This window comes from Eublepharis macularius, chromosome 5, assembly GCF_028583425.1.
Source record: "Eublepharis macularius isolate TG4126 chromosome 5, MPM_Emac_v1.0, whole genome shotgun sequence".
NCBI classification, from domain to species: domain Eukaryota; kingdom Metazoa; phylum Chordata; class Lepidosauria; order Squamata; family Eublepharidae; genus Eublepharis; species Eublepharis macularius.
Window position 1 is genome coordinate 33,517,672 of NC_072794.1, and position 13,714 is coordinate 33,531,385.

The following is a 13,714-nucleotide window of genomic DNA, read 5'->3' on the forward strand; positions in this document are numbered from 1 at the left end:
CTCAGCCGGTCTTTGGTTCCTTTTACTCCCGAATGGCTGCCGGGGCAATCATGGGCAAGGCTCATGAGTTGGAGGTAATGTTGGACCGGTACCACCAACTGACAATGCGGCCTACAGCCACTTTGGTCACCTGGTCGAAGGGACTCATGGTACAGTAGGTCTCTGTCCATCACAAACTGGAATTGGGTGACTGCACTGAGGGGAAGATCCTTCCGTGCCTGTTCACGGGCTTCCTCAAGACTTGTGTCTTCCTCTTGCTCCTTCTGGAAAGCAGCTGAGGTCACTGGAGGAGACTCTACCTCTTTAGGGGGTGCCACAACGTCTGGAGCAGTCACTGGTGCAGATACAGCTGGTTGCTGCTTCTTAGTCTGGCTGCATGTTAACAGCCCTATGTAGTCTCTGGCACATCTGCCAAGTTCCTCTGGAATGTCTGCAAAGTCTTTCAGAAACTGCGTGTATACATCTCCCTCTTGGTCGACCTCAGGCTGGTTCTACAGACTGTAGCTTGTGTTCTTTTGGTTCTTGGAGCACATGCTCTGCTAAGTCTTCTCCCACAAACATGGCCACTGGGGTATAATCGTGCACAGCAACTTTCCAAAGTCCATTCCAACCTTCATGTGTGTGTGTGTTATGTGCCATCAAGTCGTTTCCGACCTATGGCGACCCTATGAATGAAAGACCTCCAAAACGTTCTCTAACAGACCTACTCAGATTCTGCAAACTGGAGGATGTGGCTTCTTTTACTGAGTCAAGCCACCTTGTTTTAGGTCTTCCTCTTTTCCTTCTGCCTTCCTCTTTTCCTAGCATTATTGACTTTTCCAGAGAATCTTGTCTTCTCATGATGTGACCAAAGTATGCTAGCTTTAGTCTTGCCATTTTAGCTTCTAAGGAGAATTCAGGCTTGATTTGATCTAGTACCCACTTATTTGTCTTTTTGGCTGTCCATGGTATCTCCAAAACTCTCCTCCAGCACCACATTTCAAATGCATCAATTTTTTCCTGTCAGCTTGCTTTACCGTCCAACCTTCACATCCATACATGGCAATGGGGAATACCATAGTTTGGATTATCTTGATCTTGGTTCCCAGAAAGACATCTTTACCTTTAAGTATCTTCTCTAGCTCCCTCACAGCTGCTCTTCCGAGTCTCAATCTTCTTCTGATTTCTTCACTGCAGTCTCCATGTTGGTTGATGATTGAGCCAAGGAATAGAAAATCTTGACCAACTTCAATTTCCTCATTGTCAACTTTAAAATTGTGTAGTTCCTCGGAAGTCATTACTTTTGTCTTCTTGATGTTCAGTTGTGCTTTGGCCCTTTTCCCTTTAACCTTCACCAGTAGTTGTTTCAAGTCTTCACTGTTTTCTGCTAGTAATGTGGTATCATCTGCATATCTCAAATTGTTAATGTTCCTCCCACCAATTTTCACTCCACCTTCTTTTAGATCTAATCCAGCTTTCCTTATGATATACTCTGCATAGAGATTGAACATGTAGGGAGATAATATGCATCCTTGTCTGACACCCTTGCCAATTGGAAACCATTCTGTTTCCCCATATTCTGTCCTGACAGTAGCCTCTTGTCCAGAGTACAGGTTGCGCATCAAAACAATCAGATGTTGTGGAACTCCCATTTCTTTTAAGACACTCCACAGCTTTTCATGATCTACACAGTCAAAAGCTTTGCTGTAATCTATAAAACACAGGCTGATTTTCTTCTGAAATTCCCTAGTATGTTCCATTAGCCATCATACATTTGCAATGTGATCTCTGGTGCCTCTTTCTTTTCTGAATCCAGCTTGAACATTTCTCGTTCCAATATATGGTAAGAGTCTTTGCTGTATAATTTTGAGCATCACTTTGCTTGCATGGGAAATTAACGCAATTGTCCGATAGTTACTGCACTCCTTGGCGTCCCCTTTTTGGGGATTGGAATGTAGACTGAGTATTTCCAGTCGGTGGGCCATTGTTTTGTTTTCCAAATTTGTTGACACATTCTTGTTAAGATTCTGATGGACTCCATTTCTGTGGCTTGAAATAGATCTATTGGTATTCCATCTACTCCAGGTGCTTTGTTTCTCTCAATTGCTTTGAGTGCAGCTTTTATCTCACTTTCTAGGATTTCTGGCTCTTCATCAAAAGATTCGTAAAAAGTATCTGTCATCCTTCCATCTCTTTTGTATAGTTCCTCAGTGTATTGTTTCCATCTTTCCTTTATTTTGTCCTGATCAGATACTGTATTTCCATGTTGATCTTTTAGCATCCCAAGCCGTGGCTTGAATTTCCCTTTGATTTCTCGGATCTGTTGGAACAAATCTCTTGTTCTTCCTTTTTTGTTGTGACCTATTTATTTGCACTGGTTATTATAATAGATTTGTCTCTGCGTGCAAGTCGCTGAAAAGCTGCATTTAGAGTTTTGACCCTATTTCTGTTTTTTGCTTCTCGTCTATCTTTAGCAATTTTAAGAGTTTCCTCAGACATCCATTTAGGCTTCTCCTTTCTTTTGGCTATAGGAATAGTCTTTGCACATTCTTCCTTGATAATATCTCTAGTTTCAGCCCATAATGCTTCTGGCTCACGATCAATTAAACTTAGTATTGCAAATCTGTTCCTTACCTGGTCTTTAAATTCTTCAGGAATATTATTTAGATTGTATTTTGGAACTATGATTCTTTCAGTGTTTCTCTTCAGCTTTATTCTAATTTTTGATATTAACAATTCATGATCTGTATCGCAATCAGCTCCTGGTCTTGTTTTAGCTGAGAGAATAGAGCTTCTCCATCTACTGCTTCCAATTATGTAATATAATTGGTTCCTGTATTGTTCACCTGGTGATTTCCATGTATACAATCGTCTTTTTGGTTGCCTGAAGCATGTATTAGCAATGAACAGGTTGTTGGCTTCACAAAATTCTATGAATCGCTCACCTGCTTCATTTCATGATCCTAATCCAAATTTTCCAACTATGTTTGATTCTGCTTTATTGCCTACTTTTGCATTCCAGTCGCCTATGATTATCAGCATATCTTGTTTAGGTGCATGGTCAATTTCTTCTTGGATACTTGCGGAAAAGTTTTCTATTTCTTCCTCTTCAGCAGCCGTAGTTGGAGCATAAACTTGAATGCACCCCTTCTTGAATACACACCTTAATGCGGTGAGGGGGTTTGAGTGTGTCAGTGAAGCTGAGAGCAACACTGCCAGGAGCACAGGCTTGGTCAAGAGTCTAAACTTCTGGAAGAGTCACTCAAGGCGGAATGGTCAAAGCTGAGATACCAGACTAAGATGTATCCACCCCCTTCAAGAATCAATGGTCACATCAGCAGAAGAGAACTGAATGTTCCAGTGGTGATGGGAGTGGAAGAATCCTTGAAGGTTAGCTACTGGGCAGCAGCAGTAGTGGAAGGTGACACTGGCGGAGGATCTCTCGCAGACAACGGCAATGTCACTTCAACTAACCCTGGTTAGTACTGCGAAGTGGAAGAAGGCAATGGTAAACCACTTCTGCTAATCTCTTATCTTGAAAACCCTATGATGAGACAGTCCAAAAAGAAAAAAGATATAGTGCTGGAAGACAGGACCCCCAAGTCGGACAGCACTCAATTGGCTACTGGGGAAGAGCTGAGGACAAGTACGAATAGCACTATTCTTAATGATGGGACTGGATGAAAGCCGAAAGGACGTCCATTTGCGGACGTGAATAGATGCAAAAGGAACGTCCAAAGCTGTGCAACACACATAATAGGAATATGGAACATGAGAAGTATGAAAACAGGTAAGCTAGAAATTGTAAAACAAGAAATGGAACATTTAAACATTGCAGTCCTGGGTGTGAGTGAACTAATGTGGACCGACTCAGGACATTTTCAGTCAGAAAATCACAGTGTTTTACTGTGGAAATGAACTAAAAAGAAATGGTGTTGCTCTAATAGTGAGGCGAGACACAGCACAAGCAGTCAAGAGCTACAACGCAAAGTCTGACCGAGTAATATCAATCAGACTTCAGGGAAAGCCTGTCAACATAACCATCCAACCTTCATAGGTAATCAGTACCTGGGCGACAAACAGCACAATACCTTCTGCTTTGTGCAAGCGCCTTATCCTCCTTTCTTCTCCTGGGAGGAGGTACTTGGGATTGATAAGAGAGCGATGCACAGTAGTCAGGACAGAAGCAGTATCTCATCAAACAGCAACTTCACAGTCATCCACCATGACCCGGTGGTGCTGGGGAATATACTCTGGATCAAATGCAGGTGAAGACATCTGAGGCCTCTCTGGGATCATGTGGTGCATGTCAGTCTCGGCCTTGGGGCACTTATTCTGAAAGTGGCCCAACTGGTTGCATGTAAAGCACTGCGGTACCTTCTCCTCCACCGTGGGTGACTTCCCACCAGCACTTGGGAAAACAGGTTGCTGTTGCTGGGACGGCTGTCCTTTTTCTTCTGGCTGCTTTCTGGACCAGGTTGGGGACTTAGGAGAGTCGCTCTTATGCCAGTCCCGATGAATGCTGTACCTCTGCCCCCCATAGCCTTCAGCCAGTCGCTCCACCCACTGGCCTGTTTCTTGAAAGGCAGGAGGACTCTTGTCCACAAGCGGGCACCAGATGTGCGCAGGAAGAAGATTCAGGAACCGGTCAATGCACATCAGGGCCTTGACATCAGCCAGGGTCTTGGCTTCTGCAACTTCCACCCACAAGTCATAGGCTTTTCCCAGTCTGTGTATTAACTGTGGGTAGGACTCTTTACCTTCAAGCCTGATCTCTCTGAAGCGCTTTTGGGCCCCTTCCTTGGTGAATCCCACTCTCTCTCTCACTCTTTGCTTGAACTGCTTGTAATCTGTTCTCTCTTCGCCTTCCATCTGGCCAGACACTGAAGCCAGGACACCACTCAAGTGTGGTCTCAGCTTTTCCATGTGCTGCTCAGGGGGGACCTTGTAGTCAATGCAGACTTGTTCAAAATTCTGCAGGAAAGCCTCAATGTCCTCTCCTTCCTTGTACAAGCGGTACTTTCACCGTGGCATCTGGAGGGGGCGGAACCTTTGTGAGCTTAGCCATCTCAAGCTCATGCCTCATTCTCTCTTTTTCCAGCTCTAAGAGAGCTTGGTTCTCTTTCTTTTCTTTTTCAAGCTCCATTTTCTCTAGCTCAAGGTTTGCCTGCTTAAGTTGCAGCTGAAGACGCAAGACCTCTTCACTCAGGGGCTCCATTGTTCTGGCTGTCTCTTCCTTCTGAGACATGGGCCCAGCAGCCCTTGCTTGGGTCTTGCTTCTAGGAACAGGCGCGTCCTCTGATTTTGTCTTCCCAGTTCAGAGGAGCATGAACTACCTATTCTAGCCTCACTATCTGGTTGACCTGACAGCTAAAACATAAACAAACCCCCCTTTCACCACACCTTTACCAGACCTTTAATTGGTCTTGCAAGCACCTTCAGCAAATGTGGCTTCCTTAAGCCAAAAGCAAAAAAAAAAAAGGTGGGGTTTTTTTTTGGTCAAAGCCAAATGTCACTCTGCCTTACCAGGGTCCAAAATTAGTCCATCCCACCGCTACAGCCACCATGTCACACCTCAGGTGGGGTGAGCCACCTTACACTGCCACCAGTCTGGGATTTAGGGTCCCTTGGGAAGGCCCAGAGTACCCTCCCAACTCTTCTGACCTCTGTAGCTTGGCCAATAAACAGGTGTGAGGACCCAGCAGAGTAACAACAAACAAAATGGTTTATTTACAAGGAGGTGTTAATATCAAACAAACAAGCAAGCAAGCAAGGTGCATAAGCAACAATAGATGGGTGAAAGCAAAATAAACAAAAGGCCCTAGCGTGACTGAACTCACTGTCCCTCTGTCTGCCAGGCCTGTCTTCTCACTCTACCTGGATGAGGGCCTCTCCCCCTAGCAGAAACCTCCTCTGGCCTGCTCCCTGGGAGAAAGAACACAGGCTTTTTTCCTCCCAGACTTATATAGCACTAGCCCCCCATGTTGATTGGCCAAAAAGGGCGCCAAAATGGCCCAGGGGCTCCTGGGAATCATAGGCAGGCCTACTCTCACTGCTAACAGGCTTCTGAGGCCTTGCTAGGCCTTCCTGGCACAGCCAGATCATGACAAAGTGCCATTCAAAAGGGTCAATATTCAGGCAAAAAATGATCAGAGAGCCAATCTGGCCTGCAATTCAGCTGATACAGAGTCCCACGTGCCATGGGGGGTCGGTTTACTTATATTCTACTGAACAAGGCAGGGTAGTCCAACTTACTATAGTAGGGCAGCCTACAAGCTTGGAGGCCTCTGCTGGTTCTCAAGAGATTTGGCTTTGGGCAGCTGGCTCTCACCATTCTTATCTTCACTCCCCAATTTCACACGGCTAGCAATGCCAATTAAGCTAGCGAATAAGAGTTTGGGGTTACACCTGGGAATGCCACATCTCCTATATATTCCAGTTTTGCACTACTTAAGATTCCTTTACCTGCAGCTCTGATGGAATTGTTCCTGGTTTCTTTAAACTCAAATGTGATGGCTCCATACCCCACTTCTCTCTCAGAAACTTCTCACCGCATTGGAAGCTGCTCCTTTCTGCATCAAAGCTCCTCCCACGCTCTGACTCCTTGATGCTTGCCATCAAATCCCACATCTAGGGCCCAAACTAGAAGAAATTCCCTTTTGCTCTCTTTTATGCAACCAAGTGGTATGCACAGGTTAAGATTTTATTACACTAACCAAAAATGATTCCAGTCCCAGAGAGTTCAAATTAAAATAAATCCAAATCAAAAGCTTATTTGACTCTGCTCAAAGTTACATGCCACGGACTGGCATATTCTTTTTATGTCTAATACTCACGTCTTGATTTTTAGAAAGTGCATGCCTTTGCTCAGTCTCAGCCTCCAGTTTTTTCTTGAGCTGGGCTACTTCACGCGCTGCTTTCTCTATTTGGTTATTGAACCTTTGTTTAGTTTCTGTCTCAGACCTTTCCAAGATCACCTAATGAAAAAGACATTTTTACATGGCACAACCCTGGCACCAGATACACACAAAGTAAGTGAGCTGCCACACACTGTGGCCAAATCTTACCTTACAAACACAACCATTGTAGATATCATAGAATCACAGAGTTGGAAGGGGCCATACAGACCATCTAGTCCAACCACCTGCCCAGTGCAGGATCAGCCTAGTCCAACCCCCTGCCCAGTGCAGCATCATATGGGGGAAAGGAGCTGGTCTCAGAACAAGCCCCTCCTCCCACCTCCATGCACATCCATTACTGTTACCAAGAAGAAAAGAGCATGAGGAAAGGGGGAGACATAGCTGAACACACCTGAATAGACTGCAGGTTAGTAAGTAGCATATTTTGTCCTCTTTGCTCTGTTGCCATAGTTTCTTTTTGCTGAGTCAGACGGACCTCGGCCATCTTCAAGATATCTTTTTCTTTTTTCAAGTTTTCTGCTCTCACCTTGGGAAGATAACAGTTGATTTTGTACTAGTTCAGTCTGGGAAAAATTCATTGTTCACATCTAAGGAAATTCAGCTGTTTGAACTTTAAGGCCTGGATCTCAAATGCTGGGGAACAGGATGACGAAGCCCTGATGTGGTAGAATGGATGGAAACCACTTGACTGAGCCACTGTGTGTGATGAATTCCAGTTATGAACATCTCTTCATATAAAAATTCTATGCAAATCCAGCATGAAATTTTATCCAGCAGGGAGAAAAGCCCTCTCTCATATTCCTTGTTTAATATGCTGATCTACTATTTGCAAGTTTTTTTAATACAGAGAAACATTTAATGATGCTCCACTTGCAGTTTGAAGTGGCACAGTCCGTTATACCACCTCATTTCTCCTGCACATGTGAACCAGGACTCAAATCACACTCACTGAGTTCATAGACAGAAATGGCCACTAAGATTGCTCAGGCTTAACTGTGCTCATACTTTCTTAGAAACAAAAGTACATTGTCCAAATCTTTGAAAGAAGACTGTGATTCTGTGAATACCAAAAATCTCTTTGATGATCTTTTATTACTTTCTTCTTTCATCTCCCTTTCTAAGAGGCGAAAAGGAAATAAACAAACCCTCCAAGGAGCCATAGTTGCTGGTAGGGGTGTGCGCTTCGGGAATCCGATTTCGGTAAAATACCCGAATCGGGCCCGATCTGGAAAGCTTCGGGATTTCTGAATCGGGGCCAGCATGTTGGGCCCAATTCGGAAATCCCAAAGCAAAGCTTTCCGAAGCATTCGTAATGCTTCCGGGTCTCCGGGGATTAAGTTTAAAAGGCCCTGTTGCAAGCGGCAGGGCCCTTTAAACTTACCCATTTCCCACCCTTACCCCACGACCCCCACCCCTCCCCACCCCTCTGGTGGTGGTGGCGGCTGCTCTCTCTGCCAGCCAGCCATGCCGGCTGTACAGTCGGCATGTATGGAGACCAGCAGGGAGAAAAGCTCTCTCACCAGCCGTGTATGGCATGTACAGCTGGCTGTACAGTTGGCGCTGGCGGCAGGGATGGTCCTCTCTGCCAGCCGGCTGCGACGGCCGCAGCTGCGTGGTGCCAGCAGTAGGGAAGGCCCTCTCTGCTGGCTGGTCGCAATGGCCACGGCTGCGCGGTGATGACAGCAGGGAAGGCCTTCCCTGCTGGCCAGTTGGCCAGCGCAGTGTTGGGCCGCTCCAACCATCTGACAAGGTAAATCGGGTGGTGGTGGGCCTCCCGTCACTTCAGTATGCTCTGAATCTTTCCCGAGCATCCCGAAGCAACTTGGAATCCCGAATCCGAAGCAGCATGCTGCTTCAGATTTTGGGCCGTGTTCCAAACCCTTTTCCCGCTTCTGGTAAACTCGAAGCAGGAAACCCGAATATTTCTCGGGTGCACACCCCTAGTTGCTGGCTCTGTAGAAGGGGAAACTGACAAAACCTTCTGATCTGTTTTAAAACTCAGCTTCCCGGCTAACACTGCAACTCCCTTCACGTGTGCATCGTGTAATTTGTCTCTTGTAGTTTAGCTCTAAGTCCAGCATTTAAACCACTGGGCCACACTTGCTGTCATTCATTAAATTGTCAAGGAACGGGCTGATTAGAAACATTATGAACTACAAAACAAATTTTCTTATGTCACCACTGCATAAAACATGACACTAATTACCTCAGCCACAGCTAACTTTTCATTGGCTCCTCTCAGTTCTTGAGTCATGGTATTGATTATCTGTTCCTGTTTCTGAGTTGTCGCTGTAAGCTTCTGGATTCTCTCATGCAGTGAGGTTATCTCTCGACGATATCCCTCAACATTATCCTGCAGCATCTCATAACTTTACAGATAAAAAATTTCATTTCAACCAAAAATGAAAAATTAAAGAGAATAATTCTAACACTGTTTATTTTGCACATGGTTTTAGTGAAAGCTTAAGCAGAAGAGACATTTGCAAAGGTGGCAACTGTAAACCGATAATCTTATGGACTATGCAAGTTGTGATTCGAGCTGCTGTCTTTTGATTTTGTAAAACATGAATGTTTTAAGAATTTGATTTATTGAAGATACATAAAATATGAATGTTTATCAAACTGATTTACTGAAGAGATTTTAAAAATTTCCATGACAGCAAACATTAAAACATTCCAGATACTAAAAAAAGCATTTAAGGACATTTGACAGCCTCACAACTCAGCTTACTACTGTTAAAAAGAGAAAAAACAGTGGAAGCTAGCAAATTAAACTCAATGTACAAAGAAGTATAAAACAACGACTCTATTACAAAACCTACCCATATGGGAAGAGGAGGAGCAGCATAAATGCCTATGTCGCACTCCTATTCCATAAACACATATAGGAGAAACCAGGAAATGTTATATCTGCAATGGTCATTCAAAGGGCCTTGGCCACCATATTACAAACTGTGGATCTCACAGTTCTATCAATAGGAGAAAAACATGATAGATTAATGGTACAGAAGCATGTTAAGGAATGTTCATAAACGTTGCCATACCGCTTAGAAGCAAACTCAAGTTGGGTGGAGATCTTTGTGTTCTGCGATCTCAAATCTGACACCTGTTCTTGGAGCTTCTCATTTTGCTCGTTCAGCAGCTTGTCATTCTCGGCCTTTTCTTTCTTGTAGGTCTCAAACATCTCCTGCAACTGGAGTGTGTGTTAAATGTGATTATGCATGCAGGTAAACGCAACACTAAGCAGAAAGTAGTCACTGTACATAAGCAAGACAGAGGCCACCTGGATCCATGCCATGGTGACTTCAAGACTAGACTACTGTAAGGCACACTATGTAGGTCTTCCACTGAAGTCCAGCTGGTGCAGAACACCATAGTGTGATTATGGTCAAAAGCCATGCAGAGCAATCGTATTACTCCCATTCTGCGGTTACTCCAATGGCTTTCCATTTGTTACAAGGCTGAGTTCCAGGTTTTGGCTATTGCATATAAAGCCCTTATGACCTTAGTCCCTCATATCTACAGGACTGCCTCTCTTCCTACGCTCGTCTACAGCAGCTTCATTTATCTGAACAGCGCCTTCTGCAGATGCCACCCTCCAAATGGCCAAAATCAACAGCTCCTCATACACATGTATTCCCTGTGGTGGCCCCCACCTTATGGAATGGTCTGCCTGAAGAGGTCAGGAAAGCTGCCATTCTCCTGGCCTTCTGCAAACTATGCAAAACTGCATTATTCAGAAGGGGGATTTTTTTACATGAGTAATAGGACTGTGCTGTAAGGAAATGGTTCAGAGAGATGTGTTGGTAAAGGGATACAGACTGTTGACTACACTACTGTTACTGTCTGCTGCTGTAAGTTTGCTCCTATTGGATTATTTCTTCGCATAATTAATATGTCATGTCAATTTACTTATGTTTTGTTTCAGCTCCGTATGGGATTTCAAATTTTAACTTTTTTTCAAATTTTAACTGCATTGTTTATTGAAAGTTCCAGCCATTGATTGTATTGACTTACACTGTGCAATCCACCTTGAGTCTCAGTGAAAAACGACGATCAATAATGTAAGCAATAAAATAAAATAAAATGGGTACCTGCTTAAGAGCTGCCTTTGCCTCCACTACTTCAGTTGACTCTGTTGCTGGCGCAGTAACTGGAGTTGACATGGCCTGAGGGGTACCTGATAGGCGCCTTGGAGTCGAGGTCAAAGATGGCTCCTCTGGCAGGATGCTTGGCACTACAAAGTTTAAAAAGCAACATTTTCCAACCAATGGAGAAGAAACTGAATGCCTTTCAGTCACAAGGAAGTTGTTGCAGTGACATTTTCAGAGGCTATCCTAATAGTCCCAAATTCTACTACTAGAGCACATATCCAGCATTTAAGTATGTCATAAAAATTTGACTCATTTCCATAAATGTGAATGCTTTTTCTTGTTTACTCAATTATATAGTGATATTTTTTTTTTTGGTTTTAGAATCTGAAACCTGTGAAGTACTGTCAGATTAATATTATAACAGAAGTGTTTCTCATCTAAATCCTGAGCAGGGAAAGACAAGGCAAAAACGAAATTGCCCACCCAGCTCCTATTCTCTAAAAAATATCTTTTGTATAAGTGCACACAAATGAGCTTGCTATCCAAACTAACTTAATTCCTTCTCCCACAAGTGGGCAAGAAAGACACACTGCAGGCTCTTGCACAATTAACCTTGCTAGGCCATGCTGGAGTGGGGAAGGAATTAACCCTACAACCTCCACTTCGTTTTGCTACTTGTAACTGGACTCCCTGCTTCGTTATTAGTATTTTAAAGGGGGGAAATATGTTTTTAAAGAAATCTTTTCTCTTCCCCTTTAAAATGCTAACAGCAAAGCCAGAGAGCTGGTTTCAGTGGAAGGGTTAAGCCTCCTCTTTCTTCCCCACATGGTCCCCAAGGCAAACTGAAGCTGCACAAGCCAGCAACTTGTACTGAGAAGTAAGATCTGTGTGACCTAACACATCCACACCCTTCCCTCCAGCTCTCAACTGTACTCTAGTAAATACACAACAGACTGAAGAACAGGCAAGCCTGCAGGAACAACACTTTTACAAAGAAACTGGCCTCTTCTGCCCAGTCTGCCTCTCACAGTGTTTGACCAGAGCACTAACAGCCTTTCACACAATTCTGCAGACGTTACCAATATGACCCTACCTTGCAGCGGAATGGCAACCCCAGTGGTCTGCGCCAACAAGATGCGGTACATGTCACGCTGACGAACTATTGAGTCCACAAGCTGCATCTGGTGCTGCCGGGACTCGCGCAACTTTTCTAGCTCAGTGATGGCTTCGTCAAGCTGACTTTGTAGCTCGGAAATCCTGCCATGGACAGAAAATAGTTCTACGTTAGAAAGCCCAAGGAGAATCTGTACAGCCTAAACAGACAGAAGCTGAACCAGGAAATAAGGCTTGAAAGCAATGGTGCGTGTGTGTGTGTGAAGATATGCTTCCGTCTCCTATTAAGTACAATGTTAACAGGGTCTTAAGAGTGGTGCAGAACAGCCTGAAAATGTCACCAACACCAAGCGTATTTTAGCAGATAACATGAAACTCCTTCACATTTATCAACCTGAGCAGGACCTTCCAAGTTGCCTTTAATTTACTTAGTTTTGTGGCAAAATGTAAATAGATAGGAAGATGAGGGAATCAGAATGAAGACCTTTAAAAAATAAAGGTAATGGAAAGGACAACAAGGCGACCAGCATAGAGAAAATAAAGACTAACTAAGGATTGAGCAAAATTCATTAACATTTACTACACTGGAAAAACTAGAACACTTGTTTAAAAACTAGTGTGCAGTTCAAAAATGTTTAGGCATGTATACAAGAGAGAAAGATCATAGATAATCAGCGCATTTCTGCAACAGAAGAAACACAACCTTCTTGTCTCCTCTGTTCCGCCACGTCCCAAACTTTTGGGAAGGAAGAGGTGAGAAATTTGCACTTAATAGGCAGAAATCCTTCTATGCACAGCAACATTCTGAATGATCCAAGCCAGGGAAATGTATCCTAGATGTTCTGCTGATGGAAAGCAATCTTTTCTTGCCTTCCCCCAGCTGTGACCCATGAACAGATGTTGAAGACAGAAAGCCATCAGAGACTGCAGCGAGGAAGGGAACTGGATGAGATCACCTCTTCCCCACTTCCATCAGCAGACACTCCGTAGGACACAAAGCCACAGCGTTTTGGCCTTAAGGTTGTTTTGATGAATTTTCAGATTTTGCCAACATCTGAAAATATTGCCAAAGAGAAGCATACTTAGACGAGGTTGTTTCGTGCTCCTCTTTCTCTTTAGCTTCACCCAGCTCTCGAAGAGCTACCAAAAGGCGTTGATTCTGCTGCTGAAGTTCCTCAATGTTTCGATAGGAGACCAAGTGCTGAGTTATCACTTCTGAAGAGCTGGTGATGTCAGCAGAGCTCACTTCATCACGGATGACATGATTGCCTCTGGCTTCTTCAAGTTCCATTAAAAGAACTCTTATCTTTTTAAAAAATTGAAACAGGTTACTTTCTTCCTTTAATCAAACTTGTTTCTAATGCAATACTTCAAGGAATTGAGGTTCTAAAAAAAAAATCAAGTCCTTCATTATTCCGAGTCTGCAGCTTATCTCTTAACCACTGAAAAATTGAATTTTAAAAATTTCACTGAAAGGTGAGGTGCATTAGTAATGCCTTAATTAGATCTGGTCCCGCAGTTACCTCTGATGCCTCTGTTTCTTTTGGAGGAAGATCCTAATTCTATTTTTATACAGTTGAATTGCTTTGTGAAATATCTGAACTTTGC

The 13,714-nt window shown here is 43.8% G+C and overlaps 1 protein-coding gene across 5 annotated transcripts in view; it reads right to left on the reverse strand.

The window, feature by feature from the left end:
* Positions 1-13,714, reverse strand: part of TPR (translocated promoter region, nuclear basket protein) — a 69,507-nt gene that overhangs the window by 38,261 nt on the left and 17,532 nt on the right. For all 5 annotated transcript variants that reach the window (XM_054979323.1, XM_054979324.1, XM_054979321.1 and 2 more), the window contains exons 14-20: positions 13,189-13,412; positions 12,087-12,250; positions 10,994-11,136; positions 9,944-10,092; positions 9,106-9,268; positions 7,291-7,425; positions 6,816-6,956 (exon numbers count right to left, since the gene is read on the reverse strand). In XM_054979323.1, the coding sequence (XP_054835298.1) occupies positions 6,816-6,956; positions 7,291-7,425; positions 9,106-9,268; positions 9,944-10,092; positions 10,994-11,136; positions 12,087-12,250; positions 13,189-13,412 (1,119 nt within the window). The remainder of the gene's footprint in view (positions 1-6,815; positions 6,957-7,290; positions 7,426-9,105; positions 9,269-9,943; positions 10,093-10,993; positions 11,137-12,086; positions 12,251-13,188; positions 13,413-13,714) is intronic.